The sequence below is a fragment of the Quercus lobata genome, chromosome 9 (assembly GCF_001633185.2).
Source record: "Quercus lobata isolate SW786 chromosome 9, ValleyOak3.0 Primary Assembly, whole genome shotgun sequence".
Lineage (NCBI taxonomy): Eukaryota > Viridiplantae > Streptophyta > Magnoliopsida > Fagales > Fagaceae > Quercus > Quercus lobata.
In genome coordinates, this window is record NC_044912.1 from 6,348,184 (window position 1) to 6,360,443 (window position 12,260).

The 12,260-nt window shown below is 32.8% G+C and overlaps 1 protein-coding gene across 1 annotated transcript; it reads right to left on the bottom strand.

Moving 5' to 3' along the window:
• Positions 1-8,290: 8,290 nt before the first annotated feature.
• On the bottom strand, positions 8,291-12,006 carry LOC115960203 (alkaline ceramidase). The gene is made up of 3 exons (XM_031078977.1): positions 11,647-12,006; positions 9,842-10,174; positions 8,291-9,143 (listed from the first exon to the last, which is right to left on the bottom strand). Exons 2-3 carry the CDS (start codon positions 10,093-10,095, stop codon positions 8,630-8,632), a joined length of 768 nt encoding a protein of 255 aa, XP_030934837.1. The 5' UTR covers positions 10,096-10,174; positions 11,647-12,006; the 3' UTR covers positions 8,291-8,629.
• Between the last annotated feature and the right edge of the window lie 254 nt (positions 12,007-12,260).

The following is a 12,260-nucleotide window of genomic DNA, read 5'->3' on the forward strand; positions in this document are numbered from 1 at the left end:
TTTTTCTTCACTATTTTCATTTCTAAACTATTAAAAGAAATACTCTTTCTTTCAAGGGAGGAAAATGAACACTTTTAAGTTGGAATGTATGTACAACTGTATAAAACATTTTATATGTGATAGTCTTTTAAGTTTTAAGGAAAAAAAATGGTAGTGTTTGTTACACGTGATTACAATTAAAAAAAAAAAAAATTATACACAAGTTTGTGTGTAAAAGGAAAACGAAGTTAATGGAAACTCTAGATATTGATCCACCATTTCACTACAAAATCATACCAAACAGATGTTAAACGAGTATTAGACAAAGTTTAACTACAAATTTGGTTGTAACCTTAGGTTAAAACTATACTCTATATCTTTTTATTGAAGATGAATTTTCACAAATCCATCATTGGATTACATCTTCTTCTTATATCTTCTATACCTGCAAAATTTCTAGAAAATTAAAGATCAATAGCTATGTCATCAATAAATTTTTTAAATTGCAAGTTTTTTGAGTTTAAAATTATGCATAAAATATAAACTTATAGATTATATAGTAAATAATATCCTATTGATACAAAACTTGATATGTGTATTAAGAGTATAAAGAATATGCAATTTAATGGTTAGATTTTCAAAATATGTAGTAATATTTATTTTATTTAGTAAGGTTCAACCAGTTTTGTAGCTAAACTTTGTTCTTTGACAATCACCCACTTCCTCACAATAATCAAGAAACTGACGTAGGACAACCAGAACAAAATTAAACAACAAGAAAATAAAGGATATGACCTAGGAGTCAGCACCTAGGCCTTACTTGGAGTCAACACCAAGTAGGGAAACCATTAGGAGTCAGCACCTAGGGTGGACCTAGAGTTAGCACTAAATCAAAGAGAGACCAAATGACCATTTTTCCATTCATCAAAATATCAACTCCCTCAAAGAGTACAATAAATTGCTTATAAAGGATTGCTAAACCCTAGTTTTAATTTGCTAGGAAACTTTAATTGTCTTATTACGAAAATAACATTACTTCCAAATTAAAATACTAATAGTCCATTAAACTACTAGGACCTAAAACATAAAAATACAATTGGCTTGCAAACATAAATAATAGTAAACTAGCCTCTGAGCACGAGCTCACGCGCCTGCTTAGAGGTTCTTCTAATTATTTATTTATTGTAAAAGTTAATAATTTGAATCTATTATAATTTAAGATTACTACATTTTTCAATCACAAAAAAACCTAGGGTGTGATGAGTAAATTATTCCATCCAAAACACAGAACACTCATCACACCTCTAGGTATTTCTATGATTGAAAAATGTAGTAATTTCAAATTATAATAGATGCAAATTATTAACCTTTACAAAAAAAAAAATAATAAAATAAATAGAAGAGCAATTTGAAAACCACCAGGAGAGTGTTCATGTTTTATAGGCAACATTTTAATGGGAGTTAAAGATGTATCTACTTATCAAAAAAAAAAAAAAAGTGTATATCTATTTAGTTTAGTTTTTTTTTTTTTTTTTTCGATAAACATGGGGAGTTTTTTTTAAAGGAAAAAACAGGGGTTGTTTGACTTATTTTTCTATTTAAAAAAAAAAAAATGTATAGTTACTTTGAAGAAGTGGGTTAGAAGAAAGAGTGTTCCTATTTTGTAGGCAATGTTTTAGTGCAAGTTAGACATGTATTTTTACCAGACTATCCTTTAGTTTTGTCTCTACTTAAAACTAGGGGTGTAGGGGTATTTTGGAAAAAAAAAATCCGGTCCAAACAGGGGAAGAACATGACTGTATCAGCCTGTTTCATGACTCCATTCTCCACCACATCCTCTACTTCTTGGCCGCAGAAGACGCCATCAAAACCAGCATTTTATCAAGAAGATGGAATGGGTTATGGAAATTTGCTAGGCTTGTCCTTCTGCAACCGTCGAGGTCATTTACCACTTGTCTCTGATTTTGGGAAATTGTCTCAAATTCCAAATGTGACTGGGAAATTCAATTCGGTTTCTTAGTTGAAGAAGGAAAAATTAATTTGGATTTCTTTGTTATAGAAGGAAAGACTATTCCTTGTTGTGGAATGAAGTTTATTCCTTATTAAAGAGGTAATGTATTCCTAGTCCCAAAGAGAATAGCAAAAGAGTCTTATAAATAGACAATGCTACAAAGAATTTGATAGCTTTGGCCCAAGGGTCCTCCCTATGGGGAGAGGGAAAATAGAGCGTGAAACCAAGAGAGAAAAAGAGAATTTTGCTTGGGAGGAATGCAAGAGGAAGAAAGAGGAAGGTATTGCCGCTTTCAAGAAGATAGCCAAGGAGGAGAGAGCAAAGGATTGCCACCTTCGAGAAGATAGACAAGGAGGGGAGAGCAAAGTGTTGCCGCCTTTGAGAAAGATAATTTGTGTGTGTGAGAGTAAAGAAAAATAAGAGAGATTTTTTTCTTTAGCCGTGAGACATACACAAGAATTATTGTAATTAATTTGATAATAGTGAAATTATTCGAAATTTGTCCCGTGATTTTTTGCATTCAAAGAGAAAGGGTTTTTCACGTAAATTTTGTGTTCTTATGTGTGATTGCTATTTTGGATTGCTAATATTGTTGATAACATTATTTGGGTCCCAACAAGTGGTATCAGAGCTAAGGTTAGAGTAGAAGCGATGGCCAGAGAAGAAGGCAAGGCTTCAGGAATTGAAAAGTTTGATGGACAAATTTTGGATATTGGAGGATGGAGATTGAAGATTATCTTTATGTGAAGAAATTGCACCTATCTCTTTTGGGGACGAAACCTAAAACTATGAAGGATGAAGACTGAAACCTTCTTGATAGATAAGTATTGGGAGTTATTCGATTAACTCTATTAAGATCAGTTGCGCACAATGCTGTGAAAGAAAAGACCAACAGTGGTATTAGAGCTTGGTTGATTTAGTGGATGACTCTTTGTGTGAATTAAGATGGAAGAGGAGTTGCTTTGATTAAGGTGGAGCTATTCCAAGAGGAAAATATGACTACTTGATTAAGGTAGGAGTTATCCCAAGAGGAAAGAAGATAGTTGAGGACAATTGATGGAATTTGAGTCAAGGTGGAGATTGTTGGGAATTGCCTCAAATTCCAAATGTGACTTGGAAAGTCAATTAGATTTCTTAGTTGAAGAAGGAAAGACTATTCCTTGGTGTGGAATGAATTCTATTCCTTATTAAAGAGATAATGTATTCTTAGTTCCAGAGGGAATAGCAAAAGAGTCTTATAAATAGACAATGCTACAAAGAATTTGATGGTTTTGGCTCAAGGGTCCTCCCTATGGGGAGAGAGAAAATAGAGTGTGAAACCAAGAGAGAAAAAAGAGATCTTTCGCTTGGGAGGAACGCAAGGGAAAGAAGAGAGTAAGATATTGCCACTTTCGAGAAGATAGCGAAGGAGAAGAGAGCAAAAGGTTGCTGCCTTCAAAAAGATAGCCAATGAGGAGAGAGCAAAGTGTTACCGCTTTTGAGAAAGAAAATTTGTGTGTGTGTCTGTGAGAGTAAAGAAAAATAAGAGATATTTTTTTTTTCTTTAACAGTGAGACATACACAAGAATTATTGTAATTGATTTGATAATAGTGAAATTATTCGGAGTTTGTCCCGTGATTTTTTCCCTTCAAAGAGAAAGGGTTTCCGCTTAAATTTTGTGTTCTTATGTGTGATTGTTATTTTGAATTGCTAATATAGTTGATAACATTATTTGGGTCCCAACATCTGTCTTCGCTGCCTTATTGTGCACAACCCTAGACCTAAACAGTTCTTCTGGTAAGTTGATCAAGTTTCTCATCGACTTCGAATACACAGGACGTTACTTTTTTTACGTGGACAAATAGGGTCACTTCGCAACAACCCACAACGTTGAGAATCTCTACCTAGAATTTTATGCCACAAAAAAAACCCAACACGTCTGATTCTACAAGCTATTTGTTGCCTCCAAGTTTATGCACTAATTCAATGTTGAAGATATTGTCTCTAACATTTTGTAGCTTTGAAACAATAACTACAATTTCTTGGACTTCGCTTAAAGTACTATGGATTGACTAAGCTCACAGTTAAATTGGAAAGTTAAAAACAGAATTCTTATGCATTCATGTTACAACTGATAATTAATGGTGCAAATCATACGAATAGGCCTTTTCAATTTTTCTTTGGTGGTGGCTTGGGATGGCGGATGTGAAAGTAATGAAGCTTATTATCTTCCTCTATGATAGGAATGATCAATCTTGTTTGTACATGCTATGAAAACAAATTTTCTCAATCATATGAAAACTTATCAATGCTAAAATGTATTGTTCTCTTCTCTCTTGATGTGCTAAGGTCTTAACAATATTGGAATTGAAAACTTTCCTGTCTCCATTTTCAACGCGCAAATGTTTGGTACTGGATACAAAGCTTAACAAATGGGACCTTCCTGGAATAGCTAGCCTACAACGTCGAGGTGAGTTTTTAATTAGACCTCCCCATTTCTTTTCCCTTGTTATATTTACAACAGACAGTTCATATAAACTTCAGCATCTTACCACTTCTATTTGATCTCATCCGACCTTATTTGTTAAAGTATTGTTTTTAATTTTCAATTTCAAATGGAAAGGACCTATTTGCTTCTCGAGCCTTGTTTCCACTTGCTTTAAGATATGCCATTATATTTTTGACAGCAGAAATTACATTGCAAATTTCAAATATGGATTCCCTGACTTAATTTTCTTCTGTAGTTGGATTTTTGCCTAAACCTTATCAATGTCAATAACTTTGATCATGACGAGTACTGGAAATCACAGAGCAGGAAATTTGTATGTTTGTCTTCACACTTAAAGACTGTTAAGATTGTTGGCTTTGAAGCAAACTGTTTTGGGTTGAAATTTGTAACTGGACTTGTACAGTTTCTGCTTGAGCATGCAAGTGTGCTAGAGAAGATGGTTATATATAGAAAAAGAGAGGCTAGTAATCGAACCCCGACTCTAAAGGAGGGACACAAATTACGTCAGGTCACTAATCAATTTTTATCATACCAAAAATCCTCTCCAAATGCTGTGGTTATGTTCTTCTGAGGATCTATGAATTCTCAAAAAGCAACAGTTTAATAGGATTACCATTTGCATGAGTCATATATTTAGATTTTCCTGTTTGAACAGAACTTTATGTGCTGGTTTTTCAATGGCCTATCCTCTAGATGTAGTAATGTCATCTTGGTTTTAAGCTTGTTTTAATACACCATCCAATTCGTTGATAATTGATATATGCCATACTGATGCCATTTTCTCTTGTCTACTCTCTATGTACTTTGCTTTTGATTTTTAACTGAATATTACAAATTTTAAAAAGTTGCTATAATTAGTTCTTTTTTTTTTTCCTGAATTAATTAGTAATATCTACCAAAAATATGAGAAAAGGGAGTACCATGTTACCTGTACTCCAGAAATACCTAATAATTACTCAAATTTAATTATCCCATCTAAAACAAAATTTTCTATTTATTGATATTTCTCACAGACATGCATATACATATATATATATATATATATATATAGGGTGAATTACACTAATATCCCTAAACTTTAAAATATTGCACGTCATCAATTTTCTTTTGAGAAAAAAAAAAAATCATCTTTTTTCCTAGACCTCTATCAAATAGACCTCTTTTTTCCTAGCCGGCCAACAAATTTATTTTCATGAAAAGCAAAAATCATATAAAAGCCTCTAAAAAAACAAAACAAGCATTTCCTTTTCCTTTCTTTTAGTCTCCTTACTACCTTTTTAAAATAATAGACTGGAAATGGGTTTAGGATTAATAGAATTATTTTTTTTTTTTTTTAGAGTCAGGATTAATAGACTTTTATTACCTACATTAAGGAATGAATATTATAAATCCTTTTAGAAAAGAACAAAAATTATTCATTAATTCAGATTTAGGAGGATAGATATTATCCATAATTAGAATACAACCATAAGATGCCATTTAACTATTTGTGAAATTTGTTGTGTCTTTAGACTTTTATAACTTATATATAACTTGAGCCACTTTTTTTTTTTTTTTTTTTTTTTTTTTAATTTTGGTTAGATTAGCGCGCACTCTTGACATGATGGTCACTTTACAAGTACAAAGAGAGGTTCAAGTCTTTAAAATGAAACTTTACACACATATACATTTAAATTAGACTATTTTTCTAATGCCGAATTACAGTGTCAAGTTGGTCCCCTCTGTCCAGAATTTTTAGTTTAATTCGGCAATAGGAATGTCGAATTACTCCCAAATTCAGTCTTTATTTTGCCGAATTATCTCTCTCCTCATTCCTCTCTATAACTTAACACATATTAATTAGTATATTACATAGTGTCCATAAGCTCATATTTTAATAATATTCACCCCCAAACACCACTTTTCAACAAACAAAAACGGCAGGACTTTTTTTGAATAGATTCTTACCATCACAAATATTCTCCAGGTCAAAGTCCAAGTCATCTGAAGTTTGGCCAGGAGCCTTATATTGACTTTAAGAGCACAAATGGCACCCGCCAAGAAACCTGGCTTGATTTGTTTCAAAATGTTAGATTAAGCTATAAATTTTATATATATATATATATATATATATAAGTCAGGTTAATGAGTACTTTAAGGTAATTATTAATATATCATTTCAAGAAAAATTTTGCCATCACTTTCATGGGATATATAAAAAACTGTCAAGACAATTAAACTGTTTTTTCTTTTCCTATAAAAAGTTTCTTAAAATAATTTCTAAATCAATATTCTTAGGACATCGGTTAACATTATATATATATATATATATATTCATTACAATTTTGAATGGGTAGAAATTCTTGTCTGACTTGCTCTGAAATCTAATTGGTGATCAAGTCTTGTTCACTACAAGTTTACAGTGATAACTTCAAGAATTTTTTTTAAGGTATTCCTTAAAATCATAAATTATACAATCTAATAAAAAGAGAAATTCATATATTGACAACAAAACAATAAAAAAACAAGAAAATACATAAAATTTACAATTGTCTTTTACGAGTTTTCATATTTTGAAATCGTTGCATGATAGTCTCGTTATCAATGCTACAAGCTACATTTCTTTTAATGTACATAACCAAGCAATTATTCATTCATTAAATGTAGAACAAATTATGGAATAAAATTTAATTTTGTTAACATAAAAAAAATTGATGATGTTCCCAATTTGTTTTTGAAGGGTAAACAAATAAAATTTTTTTAATTATTATATAAAAAAAAAATTAGTTCAAGGGGGTCCCAGGAACACCCTGGCCTGGCGCCGCCCTGCAAGGGTAAGAACTTGTAGGTACTGACAAGTGGTAAGGCAGTCCATATTCCATAACACTAAAGCTTGTGACAAAATCAAGGCTGATATGTTATCGCCTGTAAGAGGAAGATTATTACTGAAGCATCTCTTACGACTATCACAATAAGAATGCCTTAAATGAATGTTAACTGGTTAATACAATCTGAAAAGAATCTAGTTCCTCCAATCACAAACAATGCACTCAGTCGGCAGCACATTCCGCTTGTGCTGCGGACTGCGGAGGCCATAAGCAAAGTTTGATACCTTTTCGTATGTATATGTTTGTCTTCAATGCAAATCTACTCTAGCCTATCCATATTGACCGACAAACACTATTGCCTTTGCCTGCCATCAATCAATATCAGCACAACTTTTTAAAACTTTAATTTTTATTTTTATTTTATTTAGTTACAATTTACTTTTTGTTTCAAGTAAAATAACAAATAAATCTTAGTTTTAATTTTTTTTTTTCATAGTATATAGTCCTTATCTTTAATCAAATTTTCTAATTTCAATTTTTTTTTTTTACTTCCACATGTATTTTAACATTCTCATTTTTCTCTTTATAAAAAAATTTTAATTTCGAATTCTATATTTTTGTATATTTTCACATCTATTTTAACATTCTCATTTTCGCTCTTTATAGCCTAACATCTAATATAATCAAGTATAGTTGGTTTTGTAACATATTTTGAAAGTCTTTATCTAACTTAATAGGTGTATTAAGATCATCTAATACTTGTAATACGCTTTTTCACTTCATTTACCTTACTTTTATCCTACAATTTACATCACCTTCGATCTTTCCATATTTATGAATTATTAAACCAAGATATCAAAAGCTAGTATCTCTTGACCATCAAATCTTCCTTCGAAGGACATACGCTTTAACCAGCTCATTATATGGACGCTGATGGTACATGTGAACTTCTGGAGAGATCTTTAACAAAGAAAAATAATAATACTGTGGGACTATAAATTGAAAAAATTTGATTGTCTAATTAAAGACATAAAACTAACAAAATCAAAATTCATGAATCTCTCAAGAGTTCAATAACAGGATATGTGTTTCTAAAACCAAAAATCAAATCTAAGTATTCAGCAAAAAGCCATTTGATTCACCCCCAAAAAAAAAACATCTAATCTCGTACCGGCAACAAAAGCTTATAAATATGGTACATGTTCTACTTTTATAACAATGGAAATTTCAATGGCATACCAAAAGTCATCTCGAAAAAGAGAACAAAAATGGTCACTTGTTAAGTCTGTCACCTGCCAAAACGTCTCAAGATAGCCAATACTTCCATCACTTGTGTGTTTCTTTCATTGGGCTTTTGGTTTCTCAACCTTCACATACGGTAGGACACCCATAAGATAAGCAATTTTTGGAGACCATTCCCTTTGCTGAGCACGACAAAACATCAAGAAGGTGTTTGCGAAGTAAGAATTGAAACCCATGAAGACATGCCAAATGGCATGACCCTGTGGATTAATGAGCCAACTAGATATCTCCTTGCAGAAAAGATGATCGCAGAGCCAACACAAGCTACCTAGGAAAAGGGTTGCCACATAAAGCTTTGCAAGCCGCTTAGCAGAAGCATCTTTTGTGTAAATGTAATACTTGTACATTCGGGGAATGCAGAGGAGACACAAGATTCCATAATGCACCTTGAAGCCAATGCCGAGATGGACAAATGAATGGACAACAGCAAAAACAATACCATAAAGGAATAGGAAAGTAGGCATTGTGCTGCGGTAGTGCCAGTCTGGTGAGTGGAGGATGTACATATAGAGTAGCATCTCCCACACCATAGGAGTTTCGTCGCTCTGCTGTTGCCTGGGAACAAATTAGAAAACCTAAAGAGTAAATGTAAATGGCAAATAACCATTCAAGAATAAAGAAACTGTCTAAATAAAATTAACTTTATCATGACAGCCTCCATATCCAATATTACATAAAGGCAGAGAAGAAATTCAGGCCTAAACTGAAAGTGTATGCATAAGAATTTGCATGTGAAACATAAATTTGTCAAAATTACACATGCAAAGTTCTAATTAACTCTTCCCTATGCCTGCTTCCATATATGTTCTTTTCACTCGAAAGCGAGAATAATAGAATTTTGACCCCAATTTCAAAGAAAAACACCATCAGCATTGAACCAACCAAATCAATTCATGTGGCAAATGCTAACTACGTGAGGTTGCCTACAGTTATAAGCTTGCACTATCAAAGGATTCACATTTTAAATGTCTGTCTTCAAGGCTTGTAAGAATCAGTTACCAGAGCATGTCCAACACAAAACAACAAAAAGTTAAAGAGTGCTTTCCTACTGCAAATTCTTCATCTGAAATAAGTTCAATTACTGTTGTTTAGGTCACAAACATCTAATTCACACTTTCTTTAAACCCCTCCCCGCCCCCTTCCCCCCAAATGACAAAACTGCTTTTAAAAACATATCCCAATTATAATAGTATTAGATCAACCAATCACACATAAATTAAGCTTCAGAACTCCTAAATGATAGAATCACTTACGCGCGTTGCAATGTGGCATGGTATAACATGTTGCCAATGGCAAGTATCATATTAGATATGTGAAGAACAGTAAATCTCTTCTCAAATCGTAGTCTTATAGCATTGATAAGACCAAAGAGGGCCAAAAGAATGCATGGAATGTTTGATATGGTGTTGTAAAATTCCGCAATATAAGTTGAGTAGGCATAATTCTTCTCACAACAGTCAATAGTGGATGTGACAGGACCCCAGAAACTTGACATTCCATCGGCCATTCTTCTCAATGCTCTGAATTATATCAACAGAATCCTTTATGTTATGGAGTAGAAAAGATCACAGTCACAAACCATATGCCTGCAGAAATTAAGTTAATATGTCACCAATCCCAAATTCATTGAAGAAAATTTACATACAATGGAAACAAATTGCACTTATCAATTCACTTACACGAGTGTCAATGCACCGTGAGAGTATAATAAAGGTTACATTATACATAAAGAATGCATGACAAATGTAATAGATTGCATGCCACCACAATGCAAGATGTCAGTGAATGTTCCCCCATCTTTTGCACCTGCCCAGTGCAGTGTTGGTTGTATTGATATGCTCAAAAACACAATGATAGTGTACTACTACCATGGCATAAACCAAAACTAAATCAGATAGGGCCTCACATACACCCAAGCTAGAGAAGAAGACTTTACAAAGATGCATTAACAACAAAAAAATGAAGAACCAGATTAGAAACTTAAAACTCTCAACAGAACAAATGCGAATAGAGGAATTGCCAACAACAACAAAAGATTTATAGTCCAGTCCATTTAGATTGCAAACCTATATCCCTCATAAGATATACCCAAAAAAAATAAAAGCCATAACTATTAGTAAGACAATGCCGAAAATACGTGCACAGAAAACCCAATAAAAAATGACACAACAATCATAATGCAACACCATATGAAGCCAAACTATCAAAAAAGAAGCACCATAACTCTTGCTATAAAAGATTTTTAAGTCAAAAGCACAATAATTTTTCATCTAGGGACCTACAATTCATTCACCAAGAAATTCCATCATCTGGGTCTGTTTGGCAACATATCATTGATTCAAAAGATTTCATAGCAGAAAAGATCAGATCCCACATAAGAATATCACTGACCCAGATTAAACAAATGCCATTACTTTCAGAAAATTTACAAAAAATCACACCTACTACAACCATGTTGCCAAGAGATCCAGTCTCAACCAATGCAATTTCTCACAATTTTGCACACTGCCCACCAATTCCATACCAAAAATAAAAATAATAAATCAAAACTTTCCCATCAAAAACCGAAGATTTGTAATGCTCTGGCCCTTATATAAATCAAACAGCACAAACCCAGAACAGAAATTGATATATAGAAACAGAAAACTGGAGCCCTAGTAAATAGATTCATCCTGACATAACATATACTATACTTGCATTAGATAACACACACACACGCGCACGCACACACGCGCGCGCGCACCAAAAAAAAAAAAAAAAAACCTTTTTTGCTGAACCAGATCTCATTGCTCTTTTCTTCTATGGAAATTATTATAACACCATATCAGACATATTGAAGCAAATCATAAATTAACACCCACAGCAACACAAACAACAAAATCTAAGGAAATCTCAAACCAAAATCCCCCATACCCATTGATTCACAGAATCCAAATACATTTGAAATAAAAAATCGAAACCAAAGCACATGCAAGCAACAACATCAGATCTTAAAAACCAAATCTAAATCCCCAAACCCAAGAGAAAAAAAATAAACAGAAGAAGAAAGTGAATAAACCATTGCCGTAAACCACCGCTATCACTGGTGGCGGTTGTGGTCCGTTGTGGTTCGGCTGTGGCTAACCTCGGTGCAAAGCAAATAAAGAGAGCAATATTGGGTGAGATCGGAAAGGGCTTTACGACCAAAACCACGGTGGCAGCGGCGCTGAGATGATCAAGGTCCGGCCATGGAAGCTTTGAGGGAGAGAGAGAGAGAGAGAGAGGGTGTAATGATATCTCTGTTTCTTTGAAGATTGAACCAAACAGGGGATTGCAAAAGAGACTCAAGAGGCAAACCAAAAGAGAGATTACACACTTTCCGGAATTCGAGGTCCAGAAGGACTCGGAGTCTAGTTATTTTTTTTATTTTTAATTTAGGTATTTTATTTTAAACCCTAGAAATATTTAAGATAGTTTTAAAAGTTAGAAACTGTTGTTATAAATTTATGGCCAAGCTACAATTTACAAAATATCTATTTTATACTCTATAAAAAATTATTTTATTTATTTTAGTAATTTTACCAACATCTTTTTCTTTTTTATTTATTTATTATTATTACATACAACCCAATAAAATAAGCATGTATTTTTGGGTTTGGTATAATAATTTTTCATTCATAGCCAAATTTTTTA

Coding starts and splice junctions, on each gene's coding strand:
- LOC115960203 (XM_031078977.1), bottom strand. CDS start 10,095: ATGGCCGATGGAATGTCAAGTTTCTGGGGTCCTGTCACATCCACTATT. Junction 9,144..9,841: donor CATGCCACATTGCAACGCGC/GTAAGTGATTCT, acceptor ATTTGTTCCCAG/GCAACAGCAGAGCGACGAAA.